The sequence below is a fragment of the Canis lupus genome, chromosome 7 (genome assembly GCF_003254725.2).
Source record: "Canis lupus dingo isolate Sandy chromosome 7, ASM325472v2, whole genome shotgun sequence".
Taxonomy (NCBI): domain Eukaryota; kingdom Metazoa; phylum Chordata; class Mammalia; order Carnivora; family Canidae; genus Canis; species Canis lupus.
In genome coordinates this window covers 3,878,322-3,900,807 of record NC_064249.1, presented here as the reverse complement: position 1 = coordinate 3,900,807, position 22,486 = coordinate 3,878,322, and the positions used below count along the sequence as shown (strand labels likewise).

Below are 22,486 nucleotides of genomic sequence, written 5' to 3'. Positions count from 1 at the left end.
AAATTACATGGCAGGATTCCAATCTCTTTAAATTTTATCGTTACAAACAGTTCAAGTTAGATCACAAAATTTTGTAGCTCAAAAATTGGTTAAGGAATTATCTGAGAAATTAGACTTCTATACATATTATATATATGTATATACATATATATAAAAATGAGAAACTTTGAGTTTAGTAAGATATTTTATCATAATCATGTCTAAGTTCTATTGTCACAATGGAATTAGTAGCCTTAATGAATATTCTAACCCTGAGATAAGTTAAGTTTAAACAATGAAAATGTTAAAAATAACTTCATACATACTACATGCAAAATAAGAAAATAAGTTATATCATTTAAATGTTATTGTTGTTTAAAATGTATTACTGATTTCTTGATTCACCATATGGTTGACGTTATACAATAAAAAGGTAAGTACAGCCACTACGATAATTCTGATTTCATAATTCTAATGCAGAGTTCCAGTTAGGTGCATTCAAAATGTTCTGGGAATTGGGTAATTAAAGGAATTATTTGTGTAATTAAAATTCATTCCAAACTATTAAAACAAAGAACTATGTGAAAAATAATAAAACATTCCTGAATCTGTGTAAGTAGTATACTCTCTTATTTTTTAAAAGATGTAATATTAAGATTTTATAGGTGCATGGTATGGCAGAGAAGTTTCATAAAAACATGAAAATCATTAGTGCATAGATGTGATTGGTTTATGCCGGCTACTCTCATGCATTTTAGCATCTCCACCTTTTACAAAAGATTAAGTTCATTTCAATCATATAAATTAGCTATTGTTGCAGGAGGGGAGGAAGAAGGGGGTAGGATGGGGAGTGAATGTTTAAAATGGTAGATGACTCATCATCTTCTTGAGAGAGTTCCCATTGTGTCTGAACTGTCAAGCCTCCAAGTGATGACATCAGGTAAGTCAAAATAGTGACCCCAAATGCAAACGAGAATGGCTCTGGTGAATGTTGCCAGCTCGAAAATGATCAATGGAAACCAGTAGTATCTCCAAAGTGAAGATGAAGGACAATGTAGAATTGGCAATTGGAGTGTGGTTTTTTTTTTTTTTTGATCCTGAATTAAATTCTTATTCCATTGAATTAGGGAAAGTGCATTGAGCTTCAGACATATGCAAGAATATTAAGGCTTCTAGGTAGGAAGGCAATTTTCTGAACACCATTTTTTCATAGATCTTGAAGTGAATTTGCTTGGTGAGATAGAATCTTTAGGAATGCTACTCTTCAACGAAGCACAGCACTATTATGCGAGGTATTTGGAGTGATTTTCCCATTAGTCTCTTTGTAATTCAAATCTAAAAGAAAAGTGGGAGTGGGTGATAAAGGGACGACATTAGGACGTTTCTCTCAAAGTGGATGTATCAGCGGAATCCTGCCAACACCAAAGATAGTTTAACCTGAAAACAACAAATGAGAAATTGTTCAAGTCTCTAATGATGAAAGTGTACTAATGTTATTGCATAGAATTGTAAGCTCCTCCCTCTCTCCCTTCCCTGTTCTCTCCCTCTCTTCCTTTCTGCTGTCTTTTCTTCCACCCCCATGCCTCCCTCTTACTCAACAATGAGCAGATGAGAGAATAAGTCAAGCTAGACTTACAATTTTACACTGAAGCCAAGAAGGAGCCACTTGCCTATTACTTAGCTAGATCTGTTGACTTGTACTATGGGTGAAAGTTTGTCAGTAAATATGTTTATTTGGGAGTTATTGGGTTACGACCTTCTAGAGACTGAAAATTTTCCCTGGAAAACAAAGATAGTAACAACTGTACTATCACTTTGGATTTCTGTAGCCACAGAAGAGTTCCACATTATTTCATGTGCATGACCTTGGGGCAGTTCAAGAGGGTATAGATGTTTTTTTTACCTATTTAGCAAACATCAATTTCACTTTGCCTTTGGTATTAGGGAATGAAATTAGGACTTCTGTGTGTCCTTTCTACTTCCATTTTCTTAATTCCCTATTCAGTAATCTTTTAATTTTGGTTCTTGATTCTTATCACTTCTACTCTTTACAGTTTCTCCCCTTCTTTCTCTTCCCTTATTCGTGCCATGTTCTCTTACCCATTCTTGTTGAACTGAATTGTTAAAATACTTGTGTAATATCATGCAATTTTTTGTTCATTGAATATTGAAAAACATAAATTTGGCTATTCGTAGAAGCAAATGCATGGTAAAGATAGATGATGTAGAAAAAATACTATAACCTCAATATCCAGAAATCACAATGTGGCACTTTTTTTGTTTTGTTTTTTAATAACGTTTGGTGTAATCTCTGCACCCCCTCCCCCCATTCTTGTATAAAGAAATACACATTGTGAGTAAGAGAATACCAAAAATTTAAAGGCCTTTAGTATAGGGTACTAATGTGCCCTGCAGAAAGCTTTTACCAATTATAGACTCCAGTCAGCTGGGCCTATACCTATTTCAACACCACCTTTTCACATGGTTTTTTCTTCCAAGGGGAATTGAAACTGCGGAAAATGTTATTTCAAGTTCTCAAATTGTATTTCTTATATTCTCAAAAAGTTGAAAACATTTTTGTAGACTTGGGCCACTTGTGTACCTGAGACTTTGTTTCCCTTTTACCCAATCTTTGCTTTGTTTGACTCTGATTTTTTAAAAAATAATCACTTGTACTTAGGATTTTATCTTTCATTCTTTCTCCTGGAACACTAGTCCTCCTATAATCTCCTTTGGAGTTTCTCTTTCTCTTTTCCTCATTGATAAGTCATATATATTATATGCATATGTATATCCATATATTTTTTTTTACAATTTCTGTTGATCAGTTTTCTTTCTGCATGTGCTCCACCCTTCTGAGAATCTAGCAATTAAATGGGAAGAGGGCAGGGAATAATTGCTTTCAACTTCACTTCCCCATTTGTATCTTTAGCCTCTGTTCTATAGCTCATTTTATATCTAAGTCTATGCATCTGTACCTCCATATTTATATTTATATATATACGCATGTGTGTATATATGTTTTGGTATTTACTAACATATACACACACCGTGTACACATATATGTATATATACACAGACCATATATCATGTCTGTATGTTGTGCGTGCATATACACATATATGTATAAATATTTATATGCGTGCCATAAAGGACTGGGCAGTTAGTAAACTCAGATGAATATATGTTGCAGGATATGATTCACACACTTATTTTGTTTTCCTTCTTCCATCTCCCATGAACACAATAGGACTGAACTCAACAGAAAAGCCCAGTGCTCCAGGCGACCCCTTACCCACCCGCACCACTGCATTCTCACTCCCAAGCATCTCTGAAAGAGAAAATTACTCATCAGAGACCACGCCTCCTCTTAGTCCAGACAGTACATCGACTGAAGAATCCCGGAATTCTTTGGATAATGCTAATTCTCATGATGTGAAAGGTTGGCACAGAAGTGTTAATTGAAATGAGTTTGGGAGCACTCGTCTTTTTGAATTCGAAAGTTATCAGAACAGCTTTTCTCTAAATTCTATGTGCAGTTTCTATGTGTGATGTTACTCAAGTGTGCAAAGTGTAGGACGTCTAGGTGTTCATGCGATACTGACTGACCAAAGTAATGAATGCATACTGGCAAGGAGGGGTGGAAGGGGGGCCCCCACAAGTCACGTTGGGGGGTAGGAGGGGAGTTTCTTGGGCAACCTCTGAGCTACACGCTCTGCATCATCGGCCCGGTTTCTGCTTACTTAAGTTTTTCGCAGCTCTGGACATCAGATTTCACTATTTCAAGGCTTTGTCAGTCTAGCCCTCCCTGGCTGTAATTCAGAAGAAGAACCTTTCTCTGTTCAACTCCAGATTCTCAATATCAGAAAATTAGTGGAGATAGACAAATTATTTTTTTAAAAAACCACACTGAGGATGAATAATCCAGTTTTGCTATGTGCACTTCCTCCAGGGATATTTTCATTATTAAAAAAATAATCAAGGTTGAGAGTCCTAATGGTTTAATTTAAGGTTCTGTGGCCACATTCATAACAAACTACCAGTGACGTGGGAGGCATTTTCTTTCCACGGAAGACCATGGAGGCTCTTCGGAATCCCAATAAATCTGTGATTTGCTCATTCTATATTTATTTATTGTTAGTTCTGTCAGCGTATTCAGTACCTAAATCAACCATCGTGAGGTTTGTTTATGCCTTTTCTGAAATAATGTGCCATCCTGTCGTTTTCTGAGGCAAGTAGGTTTATAGACATACTCCGATCAGAGCCTCAGCTATTTGCTTAACACTGCCATTAATCTCGGTTTGGAAAACACGTATGTATGGCACTATCTGAGAAATTTTTTTGGGGGGGTACATTGTAATGTTTTGAATACCATATTGATAAAGTTTATTGCCTGTAATATGCAGTTAAATAAATGATAAATGCCTCCTTATGTTGATTACAGAACCGAACATTCCATCTTTCTCTGCTGCCCTAGCAGAGTAGTGGCCAGGACCTCTGTGAACATTGCAAGCAATCGGTTTCATGGCCCAAAATTAAAAAAAAAAAAAAATGAATGTGAGGATGAGGGTGTTGATGGCTAAGTAGAACATTTCAGGCTCAAGGTTTTTCCTAAATAAATGGCACACTTCAGAGGTTCCATTTCAAAGGTTCCGCATTTACTTCTTGTACACAAACACATGCATACACCATTCCATATGAAGCAAAATGTGAGAGGAAAAGTTTAAAATGGAATATATTGGGAATGAAGATGAACAATATTAATACTAACTTGCCCTGGCACAATAATACTGCTAGTGAGATTAGCTTGGAAGGTTTTCTTACACTTTCCAATAAAAGAACCCATTTTTTCTCCTCTAGAGAGTCATCTTGCTATCAGGTGATATTTCAATTATCTACTGGGGTAAAATCTGTATGTGTTATTTAATTTTTGTTTGTAATTGATGTATGCTGTGGGATACAATCGGAATTTCCTGCTTACTGATAAGTATAGGGGGGAAAATTCCCTCAATCCATTTTTCTAACACTGTAATATCTTCAAACGTTTTCAGAATCGTTCAACAATAATTAACATAATCATTTAATATTATTTTTATAAAAATGTGTTATGCCTTTTGCAAAACACCACTATAGAAGTCTATACAAAGTATATACTTATGCTTATATATACTAAAACGTGTATATATATATATATATATATATATATATATATATATATACACACACACAGTATTTACTTTACACACAGGCACAATGAAATCTGCAAATCCTGATCCTTTAAAGATACTGTTTATATGGGTGGTAAACCCTCCAGACTCTAGACATGGATTCTGTGACAATGTGTATGTGTGTGCGTGTGTGCAACTGTTTCCCCACATTTTTTTCCAATACTAGATATAATAAACCTAGTGTGATAGTTAAAGTATTTCATTTTTACATTGAAAAACTGTCATGTGATGAGCATTTTTGCATATGCCTTTTGGCCACTGTATATATTAGATATCTGTTACATGTCTTGCCCATTTTTCTTTTTTCGATTTGCATATTATATATTGTATATTGAGGGATTCTTTCCTGATTCTTCCTACAAAGCACTCTCTCAACTTTCAGTGTGTCGAGTTGAAGGAGAGTTGGTTCAAAAAGCTCCTAGGGCCTAGGGGGTCCAAAGCCACCTGGAAACCTGAGTCATCTGTGATATCATGGCCCAAAGGGAGCCTCTGGGAATATGTAAATCAAGGACTCAGGTGCCACCTTCCTGCCAGGTGAATTTAAGTAGAGGCAGACACACATTTCACGGTCTGGTAACCAATATAGTTATAACCTCCTAGTATTTAAATGTCTCATCTGCGGGGAAATACTGAAATGATCTTGCTTTCTTACCTTAGGTGTCACACAGCCGCCTCTCCTCACGCACACAGGCTCGCAGGCATCCTCTGCCGGACCCGACCCGCAGACACCCAACAGCACTGTTGCCCTTCTCGCACGCACCCCTGCACCAGGCAGGAATGACCCATCAGGTTTGCGGGGCTGTCAGGCTTAAGACCAGTGTGAGGGAGTCCAGCCACTTGCTAAACGGGTAGCACCTGCCAGTTGGTGAATTTGCAATTTCCTACTTTCCTGGTTACGCTTAGTCTGTGAGGCCGCACCACTCAGGTCCTTGTGGCAGAGAGGAGATTGCCCAGAAGGAATCTTTCGAGAATAAAGGACAGACCTGTTTTGGGGGAAACAGTTATGTAGGGTGCTCTATACGTTTATATTTGAGGCCAGCACCGTTGCCCAGTGAAAACTTCTTGCTGGCAATAAAGAACAGTATATGTGATTTGTTGCTTAAAGACCTCTGACCAATAAACAAAATCGTGAAGGGTGAATGACTTCCATCATCAATGAAGGGCACTAAGAAATCATAACCACAATTTAATTGCTTTTTTTTTCAAGAATGGAAAAAAAAAAAAAAAGAAATAGATGCTTCCCAGTCCCCATTCAAACATTAAAGCTTCTTTCCAGCTGAGCATCTCCGTGTATAGAAACAAGGCAAAGCATCCTCCCCCTGGTCTTTCCAAAGTCAGCATCTCCATCGCTTCGTGGTGTCTTTTTTTATCCCGAGAACCGCGATGCGGGCAGACACCTGCAAGACTGTAGTGGCCCGAGGGCCTCGGATCATTTCAGAGATCTAAACGGGGGAGCCCACGGGGCTGGCACCGCAGTGGCCTTGCCTCAAGCGGGAATTGAACACGGAAACCAAGCAAATCACGGAGAATGATGGGGTTTTTTTTTGCAGTATTAACGCTCTTCCCTTGGTGCAAAGATCATGACAGGCTGTGCACCTGCTTTAAGAGCTGTCAAGGGAGCTGCCCTCGGCCCCGCCTCGCTCCACCCAGGCCAGCTGCCCCAGAACCGCAGGGAGAAAAAAAAAAAAAAAAAAAGTGGAGCTTCCAGCAAAGCCAGGAATTCCCAGGCGGTGCGTGAGCTGGGCGGTCCCTCACCGGAGGCGCCCTGCCCTCCCCAGGGGACTCCTCCCCTCCAAGCCGCTCCTTGCACTGATTAAAAACTGATTAGGATTAATTCCCCTAATTAAAATTGTAAAAGTCACTTCGAAAGCAGCTCAGAGATTACCTACGCAAGGGAACTGTAGTTTTCCTATAAAATAGGAAGGTAGGGGATTTAAGGAGGGGGCGGGGGAGGGGGGAGCTGGAGAGCAAGGGCCCGGGCAGGGAGGTGGGGTGGGGGGGAGGCCAGGCTTGCGCAGGGGACTGGGAAAGAACACGCTAGAAGGCAAGAGACAAACCCGCCGATTCTTAAAACTTGGCAGAGGACCAGTTCTGGGTCAAAAAAAATATATATATTATTATTATTTTTTAAAGCAGGAAAGGGCCTGGGGAGCGGCTGCTGACGGTTTCCGTGGCGGCGCAGTTAAACCGGGGGCGAGTGGGGGGGCGGATTGGGGAGACGAGCAGAGACCCAAACCCAGAGTCTTGGCAGGTGCGGTTGGGGTGCGCTGGGTGCGGCCCCGCGGTGGGCGCTGCGCGATGCCCGGGGGCGGGGTTGGGGGGGCCCTGAGCTCTGACCCCCTGACCCCCGCCTCTCTATCGGTGTGCTCCTGGGGGGGCTTGCACCCCAGGGGAGGGGTGCCAGGATCGTCGGGCGCCGCGGGCTCCAGAGCCACCTGCTTTCCCCCGGGGAGGGGCTCCTACGGCGGAGGGGGTGTCCTGGGGGCGGGGAGGCAGAGGCATCCGACAGTGGCCCGAAGCACCTGCACCCACCACCCCACCCAGCTCCTCTCTGCACCCAGAGAGGCGCACCCATGGGTGCACAGGGCAGGTTGCGCTTCCCCGTCCGCCACCCTCCACCCGGGCTTGCACACCCGGAGCTCCGCGGCCGGCCTGGGGTGTCAGCCCCCCACGCGGTCCCCTGGGTGCATTCCCACTGCCACCCAAGGCCACCCGCCACCCAGGGGGGGCTTCTCTGGGTGGGGCCCCCGGACCGGCAGTGCTCGCCCCGATGGCACGTGCCGCGTGCGCCCGGGGTCCCACGCACCTTGCAGGTGTCCGCGCGGTTCTACAGAGCAAGGGCCCCCCGGGGCTGGGCCTCGGGGTCCGGGGTCCGCTGGGGGGCCCGTCTGGCCGTCCCCTTGTGTGGGAGACACGACGCCAGCGGCGACGGCCTTTGTGCTTGCAGGGTCCTCGGGAGAGTGGACCACCCCTCGCACCTTCCCCGCGGACCCAGCTGCCACCCCAGTAGCCTCCCCCCCGCCCGCACGCAGCAGCTCCGCGGCGCCTCCGCGCGCCTCCAGCATCCCGGCCAATGCCAGCTCCTCAGGTTCGAGCCCCGGGTCGGGGGGACAGTGACGTGCAAGCTAGGGACGCCCTGCAGCCCTTTAACCTCAGGCCGGACATCATTTGGAGGTTTCCCGGTTTACCAAGTTTCACATATTGATATTAAATTAGACAAAATAAACTTGCCAGGAAGCTTTTTTCTTTTTTCTTTGCATATTTTATTTTGTTATTCGCACCGTGAACGTTGATGGCAAAGAAGAAAGATAACAGGCTCTTGTGTCCTCTAGCCCCACCCGGGGTCAAATCCAGCCTCGTTGACTTATGCATAAGCTACTCATAATTTGTGTGTGTCTCCTCTGTTAAAAAGAAAAAAAAAGGATATTATAATATCCATGTTATAGGATTGATATGGGAACTGAATATGTAGAAAGGCTGGCAGGCAATTAATAATAATAATAATAATAATAATAATAATAATAAAGAGTAACTGGTATCCGTATTTGGAATCCGTATTTGAATTAAAATAAGGAAGTTGTAATTGAAGGAGAAAGGAGTAGTGTGAGGAAGATGGCACATCAGGTAAGAAGCGCACCAAGGAGTGGATAGTTTCTCCAGACTTACATGACGTCAAGCCCTAATTATTGGAAATGTTGGTTATCTTAAAAGGCCATTGGCAGAGAAAGTGCTGATTCATTTTCTTATTTTAAAAATAAGCACAAAAAAAAAAAAAAAAAAAAGAGCAAGCGTTCATTCCAAGGAGGACTCCTGTAGTGAAGATGCGGTTGCCCTTCCATATGACAAACTCATTAACTTTTATTCTCTGTTCATTTCCTTGCAGATGAGACTCATACGTCCACTTCACCCGCAACAAGCACTAACCATACAACTGCTCCCACAACAATAGGTGACAATCTTACCCCCAGCCATACAATCACACCACCACCATGTACCTGGGATGGGCTCCTAGAAGGGTCTTCCGTTTGCTCTACACTGGGCTCCTTCTCTTGAGAAGTTCAATGAAGTATTCTAACCACGGGGGCTGTGGCATAGCAGTGAGCCTCGCACCACGTATTTTAGCAGGGCAACAGCTGGTGAGATCAGGGCCAGCTGTTGTAGGGCATTCCTGCTACCGGAATACCCTACCACCCCACTGCTCTAGTGAGCAGCCCCCAGGAGTTGTGTACTGTGTGCAGATGCGTAGAGAAATAATCGCATACACTGAGACTTCTTTCTCCAAGAGTGGGCTGAGGTATTAGTATGAAAAAGAATGATTCTATCAATGGAATTCTCCATTCCAAGTGGTGAATAGCAGGGGATTGTTTCTAGAGCCCCAGTCATGCGATGTGGAGCAGGAAGCCAAGGCGAGGGGCCTCTAGAGAACGAACCCAGCAGTCGGCAGTGCCAGTGGGTGGGTCGGCGGTGGCGGAGACTGCAGGCCCACCGTTCTTTCCCCAATTCTTGCAATGCAGAGACCAGATTAGCAGAGCTCTCTCGGCTTTCACAAAGCACATTTCCACTCGTTGTTTAGTTTAGTACATGTGCTTCACCCAAGATGTGTTTCAGTTTCTGGAAAGAGCCATTAATTACCCTGGATCCAGTAGATGCGCAAACAACTTAGCAACAGTTAAACTAGGGAATGAAGCAGCCTGTGCCTATTTTCTGAATTTTTAAGCAAAGGTGTAAGCTGAACTCTCCAGGGGTTATAATTATATAAGTCTGTTTTGAGATTAATCAAGGGGATGAGGAGCTTTAAATGTCTTTGGCTGCGTGGATAGTTGGGCATGTCACCACCCCGTAATCAAATGTGTGCTCAAAAATCTGAATATTATTACGATCACAATCACGTTTAGTGGGGAAATTCATGAAAACGTTTTTCTAGAACTAGCTCATGAGTTTATAACATTTGAAGTTTTGATGGGAAAACATCGTATTAGGCAAACCCTGCACTATTAAACCTAATTCATAGACTTGACAATTTATGAACTTGAAACATGATAAACCACCCTTTCCCACAATGACTATAGCAGAGATATTGTAAATGAAATTTTAATAATTTGCACTCCCTTTTTTTTTCTCTTACAGTTTCCCCAGAACCTAGGCAAACATGTGGTAAGTTTATCTAGAGGTTGTGTATATCATTTTAGAATATCACTTTAATTATTTCCTTCTTCCTTCCAAGCTTCAAGACCCAGTAGTAGTACACTAAATCCACTGGCTCTCATTTCCCAGCAATGATTAGTCCCAAATCTTCAGAGCCAGTGACCTTCAGGGGCAAGAAGCTTTGACGTCATGTCCAAACCTAATTTGGAGCACCAGGAATACTAATTACTAGCTAAACGACTTTGGTGAAGCCACTTAACTTGAGTTTGGGTATGCGTGAAATGAAGATAGCAAGTTTGCTTTAGGGTTGCCGGGGGTGGGGATGCAGTGTGATGATACACGTGCAATGGGGAGCAGGCCTTCAAGGCTGGTCAAGAAGAATCTGTTTTTGTCTCTGCCCCTGTCTTTCTGTCTTGCTGGGGTTTTGGCTCAAAGCAGGTGCTTGAGGACAGTTTGTACAACTCTTCCCACCTTCCTACTCTCCTCTCGGAGAAAGTCTTCCATGGTGGGGGCTTCACCCTACAAATGTTTGGGAATCTCACCGCTAAAGTTTCCGCCTTCAGCAGCTCCCCATGCACCTGATGCAAAGATCAGCCCTCATATGTTGGCTTAATTAATATGGCCTTTTTTTTTAAGATTTTATTTATTTATTCATGATAGTCACACAGAGAGAGACAGAGAGGCAGAGACACAGGCAGAGGGAGATGCAGGCTCCATGCACCGGGAGCCCGACGTGGGATTCGATCCCGGGTCTCCAGGATCGCGCCCTGGGCCAAAGGCAGGCACCAAACCGCTGCGCCACCCAGGGATCCCAATATGGCCTTTTATGATCACATTCCTCCTGTATTTTTGCCTCCTTACACTCGTCACTTAACCAGTGTGAAACTACTTACCGTTTTCTAAACACACAGTGATTGCACAATGCCTCTGTGCTCTTCCCCGCTCTTCGTCCCCCACACTTAGGACCCCACTCCATCTTTACATCTTTATCCAGCCCCCCCCATCTGTTTTGCTATGTCCTGCTTGTATTTTAAAACACAAACTGAGTCACCCATCTCCTCTGGAGAGCCTCTCCTATCCCTGCAATCGGAATAAGTGTCCCCCCACCCTACTCCCATATTATTTTGTGCATAATCTTGTTTTAGGTGTTTGCATATCTTATGCAACTCACACCTGTGCTTGTCTCTATGTTAGACTCCATGTTTCTAAAAGCTGATCATTCCTAGGGCTTGGGACTTCTTTTTTCTTTTTTAAAGATTTTATTGATTTATTCATGAGAGACCCAGACAGAGGGAGAAGTAGGATCTGCCCGGGGAGCCCGATGCGGGACTCAATCCTGGGTCCCTGGGGTCACGCCCTCAGCAGAAGGCAGACGCTCCACCGCTGAGCCCCTCAGGGGTCCCGGGACAATGTCTTAAACAGAATAAGGGGTTAATAATGTTCTTTGGATTAAAAATGAGTGAATAAATTAGCATTTGTGGAAAAGATATTTTTACCAGTCAATGGAATGTGTTTAAATAAAGGAGAGAATGCGACATGGCACCAGGAGAGGTACTTCGGAGGGTTTATTATAAATAACTTTACATAGGTAAAGGAATAATAAAGCCTGTGGTCCTAGAATTAACGTTCCACATATTTGGAGAAACAGGTAATCAAAAACTGCATTTCAGAAAGAAAGGAAAACGATAAGCAAGAAGAAATTTGCTAGACACCTCATTCATTTGTGCATCATTCAACAAATAATTCAAACAAATGAGCCCGTGCTAATGACAAGTTTCATGCAACAATTTGGGTTTATGATGATCAACGTAGACTGGACTTTGCTGTCATAGAAAATACAGTCTAGTTAGAAAGACAGTAATCTATTAACCACCCAAGTATAAACTTAAGAGCTGAGGTCCTTGATGGGCAGCAATAAAAGGGAATTTTGAAAAATCAATTAAGGATACACTTGATGTGTTTCTTCTCATTTTAATGTTTCTGGGGATATTTTGTTAGATACTTGATATTTTTGAAAATCTATATTAAGGCGTTTGCATTTGAGGTAGGTTTATTTGTTCTGAAAAAAAATTTTTAAATGATAAATAACCCTCACTTTTTTTCTTTCAGAGGACAGATACGCAAATATCACCGTGGAATATTATTATGAACCTAACTCATTTGTAGCAAAACTAAATGTTAATGATACCGTGAATTGTGACCAATGTAAGAAAAATGAGATCTCTAACCTAAAAGAATGTGAAAACCTGAATATTACTATAAGTCACAGTTCATGTGACAGTCCAAATAAAACCTTAACCTTAGAGGTACCACCAGGTAAATATAAATTGGTTTCTATTTGTATATATGCAAAAAAGTACAATTCTATGTGTCTTGCATTCTAGTGGTTGCTGGAATCTGTCGGCTGAGTGAGCAGGGATGAGGGACAGGAAGTCAGCTGGAGGCCAGTGGGTGAACTTTCCATTCTCCTGACCCAGTGAAGTTAGAAACTCTTATAAGCCTTCTTAATTATTTTCCCTTCCTTACACTCCTTTTACACAGTATTTCGTGTAGATTAGGTGTAATTTATTCCACTGTGGATAAGTGATTATCCACAAGCTTTCTAAATACAGGTGTGTCTGAAGTATATTGGGGGAAAACATGAAGTCAAGGATTTGATGGTAGTGGAAAGAACAAAAATACTTTCACACAAAAAAAGAGAGCTATAATCACGTTAAGGTGATCAAGGCAGGTTTGCTCCTCAGCTACTGCTGGGAAGAAGGGCCTAGGGCCTCGGGCCCACTCCACTACAGCCTATCTTAACAAAATGTGTTTTGGAAAAGAGATTCAGGAATTGTGTAAATTTGTTGACTCTCTGCCATCACCTAATAATTCAAGAACATTGATTTGTTAACATCTAAATAGGCTAAAGTTTGCTTTCATATCTTGGCTATTGTAAATGATGCTTCTTTAACCATAGGGTTGGATGGATCCTTTTGAATTAGCATTCTTGTATTCTGTGGGTAAACATCCAGCAGTGAAATTGCTGGATCCTAAGGTAGTTCTAATTTTAACCGCCCTACTGTTTTCCACAGGGGCTACACCCATTTGTATTCCCACCAATAGTGCAGGAGGGGTCCTTTTTCTCCATATCCTCACCAACACCTCTTGTTTCTAGTGTTGTTGCTTTTAGCTATTCTGATGGGTGTGGGTGTGATGCTATAGCTCATGTAGTTTTGATTCGCATTTCCCTGATGATAAGTGATGATGAGCATCTCTTCATGGGTCTGTTGGCCATCTGCATGTCATCTTTAAAGAAAAGTCTGTTCATGCCTTCCGCCCCTGTTTTAATTGGGTCACTTGTTTTTTAGGCGTTGATTTGTATAACCTCTTTATATATTCTGGATGCTAGCCCTTTATTGGATATGCCATTTGCAACATCATGGATATAGCTAGAGAGTATAATGCTAAGTGAAATTGTTAGAGAAAGACAAGTACCATATGACTTCACTCATATATGGGATTTAAGAAACAAAACAAACAAAGAGGGAAAAATAAGAGAGAGAGAGAGAGAGCCAGAGAAAGCAAGAAACAGATTCTTTTTTTAAAAAAGAAGATTTTACTTATTTATTCATGAGAGACACAGAGAGAGAGGCAGAGACACAGGCAGAGGGAGAAATAGGCTCCCCGTGGGGAGCCTGATGCAGGACTCAATCCCGGGACCTGGGATCAGGCCTTGAGCCAAAGGCAGTCGCTCAACCACTGAGCCACCCAGGTGTCCCAAGAAACAGACTCTTAAGTATAGAGAATACTCTGATGTTACCAGAAGGGAAAGGGGATCAGTAGGTGATGGGGATTAAGGAGTGCCCTTGTTACTGTATGGAATTGTTGAATTGCTATACTGTACACTTGTAACTAATATTACACTGTATGTTAACCAACTAGAGTTAAAGTAAAAACTTTAAAAATACATAGGTCAAAGTTTGATATATTTTTGAAAAGTTACTGAAGTTAATTATCAATTAGAAACAGAAAGTGACAACTTAAAAGACGCATTCCCTGAGGCAGAAACCCCCATAATTCTGTGTAATAATCATTTAATAAAAAAATCAGAGTAATTAAAAAACTGAAGATATAAGTAAGAAGAAGAATGAAGAGAGTGTTTTAAAATGTGCAAAAAAAAATGCAATTTCATCTATACATTTGCTTGGGTCCCATTTTTTAAAGGTAAGATAAATTCTCAATAAAATGCTGCCCAAATGTGTGATATTAAAAAGAATAAGCTAAAAAACTGAGACATGCCTAACTCTGAATTATTAGACTCTGTCAAAAGCACTCTAAACGCTTGCCAAAGATTATATTATGAATATAATTTCAGTCATTTTAATTGAGCATGTGGCACACATTATGAAACACTCATCATCTATTTCTATATCTGGTTTTTGACAGATCGTGGAAATTTTGATCTGGAAGACTGTACACAGAAAGAGAAAGCAAATACTTCTATTTGTGTAAGAGTAGAAGAAAAGAAAAACTTTACTTGTGACAAAAGTAAAATTAAATACAGACTTCAGTGTGGTAAGAATATAGCTTTGATTAGAGTATTTTTATGGTAGAAAGTTGTTCTAGATATTATCTATGCCTTCCTTCCTTCCTCCTTCCTTTCTTCCTTCCTGTATCCTTCCCTCCCTCCTTCCCTTCCTCCTTCCTCTTAAGCCCCCCACCACCCTCTACCTTCCTCCCACCCCCCACTCTTTTGATCCATAGTATACTTGGAGTCAAAACTTTGTATTCTTTATACCACTCACATTCACCAAACAGACAAATACATTCCCAAAAAGATAATCTTTGAAATAGTAAATAGTCAATTAATTTACAAGAATTTTCTTGGCAACTGTTATACACAATGCCCAAGGCATTGTTGAAGGATTATCAGAGAAGGATGTTATAGGATAATTATGATACACATACTGTAATAAAAGCAAATGTAAAAAAAAATAAAATAAATAAAAAGCAAAAGTAAGGTCATACTACTCAAGAGTTTATGTGGTCAGCCCTCCATCAACAAAATTTATAGACGACCTCAAGAACACTTACATGAAAGACAAAAATGGGAAAAGTACAGTAAGTACCCCGAGGAATAGGAATTTGGGTTCATATGAGGGACAATAATTGAGATACAGGTTCTTTTTAATAACTAATGACAATGATTTATTTATATTGGAATTTCTTAAAGTGGAAGCTCCTTTTTTTTTGGTATAAATCCATCTGCTGAGCCATACTTGGCAATTCAGATAGACAGACACACATACACACATACATCAAGGGTGCAGAGTGACTCTGGTTGTAGTCATCATGCTAAAAAGAAGATTCATGGCTATAAGACAGGTAGTGTGAGGAAAGCAAGAACAAACTCACGATGAACTGATGGCAAAACAATGATGTATCTAAAGTACCTATTAGGCAAAGGCTAGCACAGATGCAGTCTCAGCTTCCGAACAGAGAACTCATTCCATCAATTAAATTAGAGACACTCTCAAATTCAGTTAGACTTCTTAATATTTTCTTTAAAATTGAGTGTGGGAAAATTGTGCATTATGATGATAGTTCCTAGTATCTTTTACATATTATTTACTATTTGTAAAAGTTTCCCATCTGACAGATATTATAGTTATGCAATCTAAAGAGAAAGTTAAATGTGATATATTGTATTCATATACTAATATGGGATATTTATTTCTTTCAGATAATCGTACTCCATCTAAAGACATGCAATTTGAATGGGAAGGCTTTGTACCTGAAACAGATTATTCCTGTTACTTGAATGTATCCTATAATGGCCAGCTTGTTTTGAACTTAAGTAAAATTATTGAAACAGATTTTGGAAGTGAGTATATTGCTTATGCGTATGCGTAAAATTTCTTCTTATATTCTTACAATTCTTTGAGGAGCACAGAAAATGATGTCGTAGGTGTGAAGAGGTTTCAGGAAATGGATACGTACCCCTTTTTAAAGTAGGATTTCAAAACGCATGAGCAAAGATCCAAACTTTTGTCAAGTTTTTCTGTGTGTGTGTGTGTGTGTGTTTGCTTGTTTGTTGTTTCAACTGCAAATTGTAGGCTGTTGTGAGATTAAGGTAGAAACAAAACTGAGGTAATGATATGGTTTGTTCACTCACTTCCCCTTTCCTCCTGCAGCATCATTCTCGTGGTGTGCTACTGCACCCTCTGCCCTTCTGTCAAGCGCTGCCTTTGACAGGAGTGAGCACATGGCTAGTAAACACAGCAGCGAATCTAAATATCAATGGCAAAATAATAATTAGCACTACTAGGATGCCGGCAATGTAAATCACAAGACTGCAATAGCCAATAACAGTTGGAAAATACCATTCTGGAAAAATCATAGCATTTGAGGGGTTGGAGATTCGGTGAAGGGAGGAAAAAGTGCTAAAATCCTACTCCTATTCAACAGAAGGATGGAGATTCCAAAATGTAGACTCTATTAGGAAAAAATATGTGAATTATGTGTATGACAATTGATGAGTAACCACCAAAGAAAGACAGAGAGAGGAGGAAAAAGTAGTAGAGAAAAGGAAGAAGAAGCAGAGGGAGAAGAAAGAGGAAGAGGAGGAGGAGGAAAAGAGAGGAGAGAGAGAGAGAGGGAGAGAGAAGAGGAGGTGGAGGAGTGGAAGTGTCAGGGAGGGAAAGAGAAAGGGAGAGGAAAAAAATACTAGTAGAAAGCAGTAAGACAGCAGAAATATGCCACGATATATCAAAAATCACCACAAATAAATATGGCCTCAATTTACCTTTTGAAAGACAGATACTCAGACTTGAGTAAAGACATAATGTGGCAGGATTTTGTAGCCTGAAGGGATAGCAAGTGATATTTTAGGAGAAATTTTATCACTTTGCTGTATGCCGAATGACAACCAATGGAGAGTGCTTTTAAGAACCAAAACAACAAAATGCAAAGATAGTAGAAGGGAGAAAATAACCAAGTGTAGAGTATCAAGTTACTGAAAGAAGAGAAAAAAAAAGTTATTGAAAGAAGGAACAAAATTATAGTAAGAATTTATTCAGCAACGTAAAGACTTGTTTTTTAAAAGAATAATAAAGTAGTCCTCTAGCAAAAAAATGAAACTCTCCTATTGACTGAAAAAAAAAAAGAGAACTAAGAGTAAATTATTTTTACAAATTAAAAGCAATTCTGCATCCAATATGAAAAGTCAGGTAAAATGAATAATTTTCTAGAGCTTACAAATTATGAAAATTTACCTGGGAGGGGTTAGAAAATTGGAATTAACCTTACAGTATAATATCTCTCTACTCATTTCCCACTCACTGTCTGCTTCTCTCGCTTGCTCTTAAGAAAACATGAAGACAAAACAAAACAAAACAAAACAAAAAAAACATGAAGACAAATTTGCCACGTGTTCAAACTACTCAACAGAATAGAAGACATGGAACTCTATCAGCTCATTTTGATTATTCTTAAGGTTTGGGATAGGCTAAAGGTTAATGTTCAGTGAATTTGCAACTTGAGAAAGACTCAGGCAACTATAGGCCAGTCTCTCCTGTGAACATACATACCAAATAGTAAATTAAGTATTAGCAAAGTAGGATCCTTCAGTGTATTAAAAATATATATAATTACCAAAAAAAAAAAGATATACAAGTGGCAAATAAGGATATGAGAAGATGCTCTACATCCTATGCCATCAGGGAAATTCAAATGAAAACAAGAATGAGATACTACTACATGCCTATTAGAATGTCCAGAATCTGGAACACTCAGAGCATCAGGTACTTACAACACACGGAACAAGGCTGCAATCAAAAATAAAAGCATTCTTGACTAGTAGGAATGCGAGTGGTACAGCCACACTCTGGAGGACATTTTGGTGGTTTCTGCAAAACGAAACATACTATTACCATACAATCTACACTCCTTGGTATTTACTCAAAGGAGTTGAAAAGTTATGTCCACACAAAAACCTGCACAGGGTTGTTCATAGGAGCTTTATTCATAATTGCCAAAACCCAGAGGCAACCAGGATGTGCTTCAGTAGGTTCATGGGTAAACTATAGTATAATCGGACAATGGAGTACTATTCTCACTAAAAAGAAATGACCTGTCAAGCCATGGGAAGACATGAAAGAACTTTAAGTGCCCATTACTACCTGATGAAAGGCTACATACTGTATGGTTCTGACTCTATGATATTCTGAAAAAACTATGGAAGCGGTAAAAAGATCAGTGGCTGCCAGGAGTGGGAGAGGAGGGAGAAATAAATAGAGCACAGAGCATTTTTAGGGCAGTAAAAATACTCTGTACGATACCATAATAATGGGTACATGTCATATGATACATTTGCTCAAACCCGTAGAATATGACACCCAGAGTGAGCCCTAATATGAACTATGGACCCTGGGAGATGGTGATGTGTCAGTGTGTGCTCATCACTGGGACCACCCTGGTGGGGGAGGTTAGTAATGGGGGATACTATGCATGTGTGAAGGCAGGGGAATATGAGAAATCTCAGTACCTTCCCCTCAATTTTGCTGTGAATCTAAAACTGCTCTTAAAAAAGTAAGTCTTAATAATAATAATAAATAATAATAATAATAATGTTTTTAAGTAAGTTTTACTCCAGTAATGTAAGAATCCTTCAGCCTTAGAAAATAGCAGTTCAACCATTTTACATAGCACTTAATTCAGGAAACAAGGCATTTCTCCAAGACCATTGCAAAAGGAGCCACATTCTTAAAAACAACAAAGAAAAAGCTTTATTAATTCACCTACTTCATGATTCACCAGTTGAAAGCATGTAATTCAGTGTTTAAAAAATATATTAAGACTCCCCATCAGAATCAACTGTAGAACATTTTCATCACACCAAAAAGAAACCTCATCTCTGTTAGTAGTTGGTCCCCATTTCCCTCCTACTTTCCGCATCTAGGTATTTACCAATCTATTTCCTGCTCCAATGGATGTGCCTATTCTGGATATTTCATATAAATGGAATTGCATAGTATGTTGTCTTTTGTGACTGGCTTCTTTCACTTAGCATAATGTATTAGGGGTGCTTCTATGTTGTAAAATGTATCGATACTTCAATTTGTGTATCGCCTGATAATATTCCATTGTATGGACACACCTTGTTTTGTTTGTTCGTTCATCAGTTGTTTAGGTTGTTTCCACTTTTTGGCTATTACGAATAATGCTGCTATGAATGTCCATTTCTAAGTTTCGTGTAGACATATGTTTTCATTACTCTTGTGTTCACACCTCAGATTGGAATTTGGGGATCATACGACAACCTTATGTTTTGAATTTTGAAGACCTGTCAGTCTGTTTTCCAAAGTGGTTCCATCACTTTACATTCCCGTGAACAATGTGCGAGGGTTCTAATTTATACGCATTGATTATATTCTTCATCTCAAGTTATGATGACTAGTTACTGGAAGCTTCCAAATAATGACGGTTAAGTTTACCAGTACTACCAATGGCAGATTTTCAGCACAGTGAAATCTAGAAATCCCAAGACAAGTCAACAATAATGTATATGAGAGGAAGAGGATGTTCTTTTTTTTTTAATTTTTTATTTATTTATGATAGTCACAGAGAGAGAGAGAGAGAGAGGCAGAGACACAAGCAGAGGGAGAAGCAGGCTCCATGCACCGGGAGCCCGATGTGGGATTCGATCCTGGGTCTCCAGGATCGCGCCATGGGCCAAAGGCAGGTGCCAAACCACTGCGCCACCCAGGGATCCTGAGGATGTTCTTAAATATCTTCATGTCAGTAGAATACTTTGGGTCCACAGTGCCACTTTAGAGTGACGTTTCCTCTGTCAAGTGACCTCTAAAGCAAATTGAATAAGACCAGATGTCTTTCTTTTAATTTCATTAATTCCATCCTCAATATGTGGTTTATTGATCATCATAATTATGATTTGAAGAATGTATTTTCCATGTCTTACTTTTAATATTTTGTATTCTTATTCTTTTAACAGGTCCAGACCCACCTAAGAATCTTATCTGCAGCAGTAAAAACGCAAATAGCGTAGTGATCATCTGGGAACCCCCTATAAATACTTTTCATGGTTACAATGTTTGTTATCACATTAATGAAGGTAATTTGTATGCAATTTAATTCTATGTCAGGAAAAATAAATCCAGAAGTGGAAAGCACTAGAAATGTGGATTGAACTAGTGAACCACAGAGTGACTGTGATGGGCACTCAATCTGCCTTGATTTTATTTTTTTAAGATTTTATTTATCCATTCATGAGAGACACAGAGAGAGAGAGGCAGAGACACAGGCAGAGGGAGAAGCAGGCTCCACACAGGGAACCCGATGTGTGACTCGATCCCAAGTCTCCAAGACCACACTCTGGGCTGAAGGCAGCGCTAAACCGCTGGGCCACCAGGCCTTGATTTTAGAACAGCCTCTACTCACTATGGGCTCTCCAGCCTCTGACATGACTAAAGCCCAGAACATCCCCAATATTTGCTTGTCTTTCCTGATGTAACTTCCAATCTTTAACTCCAAAGTCTGGAGAAAGAAAATCTCCGGAAGATAATACTCATTATTGTCTTCCAAATATATGTGAGTTGCACGGTTTGAACTCATTATTCAGGCCTGGAAAGAAACAATCAAACAAATGCCTTCCAAACCTTGCTCCTGGTGATGCACACAAAATATCGGGTAAATAAAAATGAACATGTACCCATTTAGTCATGGAAGCCAGTTTGGTGGCAGATGGAATCTTGGAACATAGTTCTAGTTAGGCTTTGGGGACATAAATGTTGCCCCCCAAAATGTGCTATGTCTCGTTCAACCATGAGTCCTCCAAATGAGAAGCTATTTAAGAGAAAAACATCTCCCAGATAACTTAAAGTATCCAAAATGCTTGTAGAAAAATGCAAGCATCAGTGGACCCTCTCCAAGCAGACTCAGCACATGACATGACCCACTTGCCAATCCCTTACTTGCAGCTCTACAGTAGCGCCGAGCCAAACATCACACAGAGTTCCATCTCTCTGTTTGGTGGGCAAAACAGACATAAATTTAAAATGCTGAAATCACTTATTTTTAGCATGTTGTTTTATATTTTAGTGACATTAATGCTGCCGATTGTTTGAATCTTAATAATGAAACTAGTAAAGCAAAGTCAAATACACAATGCATTTTCAAATTAGCAGAAGAGGGCTCAACGGTTGTGGAGAAGAAATATATGTCTTGTATTTGATGTTATGGTAATTTCAAAAGTTAAGTCTAAGAGAAAGGAAAAAATGGAAATCGCAGGAGGAAAAAATAGCAAGACAATTAGATACTTGCTGCTTCATCAGACATCACTTGTACAAACTTTCTTGGTTTGGATTCTGCGTGGACACATTGTCTGGCTTTCTTTTCTCTCCTCTGAATCTTCTACTCACTACTCCTTGCTCTGCATTCTTTCTTTTCTACACTGTCTGCCACAGAGTATTTTGTACGGAAGGGTATATGGTGAAAATTTATGAGCAGTGTTTATTGCCCTTTGTACTCTGTACAGTTTTTTAAGCCTGTATTTTAAGAAGTCAGGTTAAGGGGGGTGTAATTATTTATTAGCAGACTGACAAGTTTTTTATTTTTTATTTTTTTTGCAACTAGTGTGGCTCCTTTTTATTTAGAGCTACCCAAATATGTGGCTTAAATACATTTAAATAATGTAACACTTGAACAGGATTGGGAGGAGGAAAAGGGCGAGCGGGCCCATATGGCGGTATGTGTGTTCTTTCCTCCAAAACTGTTGATTGATAACTGAATCCAACCTCTGCCTTGGATCCTGCACCTGCTTGAAGAACCATTTGGAACCAGCCTACACACAGTCCGTTCTCCCCTATAGCTATCAAAATCAACTGCCCTAAGCAGAAGAGCATTCTTCTGTTCCTCCACTAATCTCAAACATCTGCCATGGGATCCCCTTCCATTTTATCATGAAGTTGATAGGATTATAATATTGTTAAAGTGATTCTTTTAACCATTCTCATTATTTCAAATAATGTCACTATTCAAAATCCACAGGACTGGGGCTCCTGGGTGATTCCGTTGGTTAAGCCTCTGACTCTTGATTTTGGTTCAGGTCATGATCTCAGGGTCCTGGGATCAAG

At 40.3% G+C, this 22,486-nt stretch overlaps 1 protein-coding gene across 5 annotated transcripts in view; it reads left to right on the top strand.

Moving 5' to 3' along the window:
- The window catches only part of PTPRC (protein tyrosine phosphatase receptor type C), a 126,244-nt gene that overhangs the window by 59,878 nt on the left and 43,880 nt on the right, over window positions 1–22,486 (top strand). The window contains exons 4-12 of one of the 5 annotated variants that reach the window (XM_025429694.3): window positions 3,230–3,421; window positions 5,865–5,996; window positions 8,155–8,295; window positions 9,091–9,156; window positions 10,335–10,361; window positions 12,462–12,668; window positions 14,781–14,909; window positions 16,078–16,218; window positions 20,347–20,466. In XM_025429694.3, coding sequence (XP_025285479.1) covers window positions 3,230–3,421; window positions 5,865–5,996; window positions 8,155–8,295; window positions 9,091–9,156; window positions 10,335–10,361; window positions 12,462–12,668; window positions 14,781–14,909; window positions 16,078–16,218; window positions 20,347–20,466 — 1,155 coding nt within the window. The remainder of the gene's footprint in view (window positions 1–3,229; window positions 3,422–5,864; window positions 5,997–8,154; window positions 8,296–9,090; window positions 9,157–10,334; window positions 10,362–12,461; window positions 12,669–14,780; window positions 14,910–16,077; window positions 16,219–20,346; window positions 20,467–22,486) is intronic. The other 4 variants (XM_025429695.3, XM_025429696.3, XM_025429697.3 and 1 more) reach the window with 4 other exon arrangements.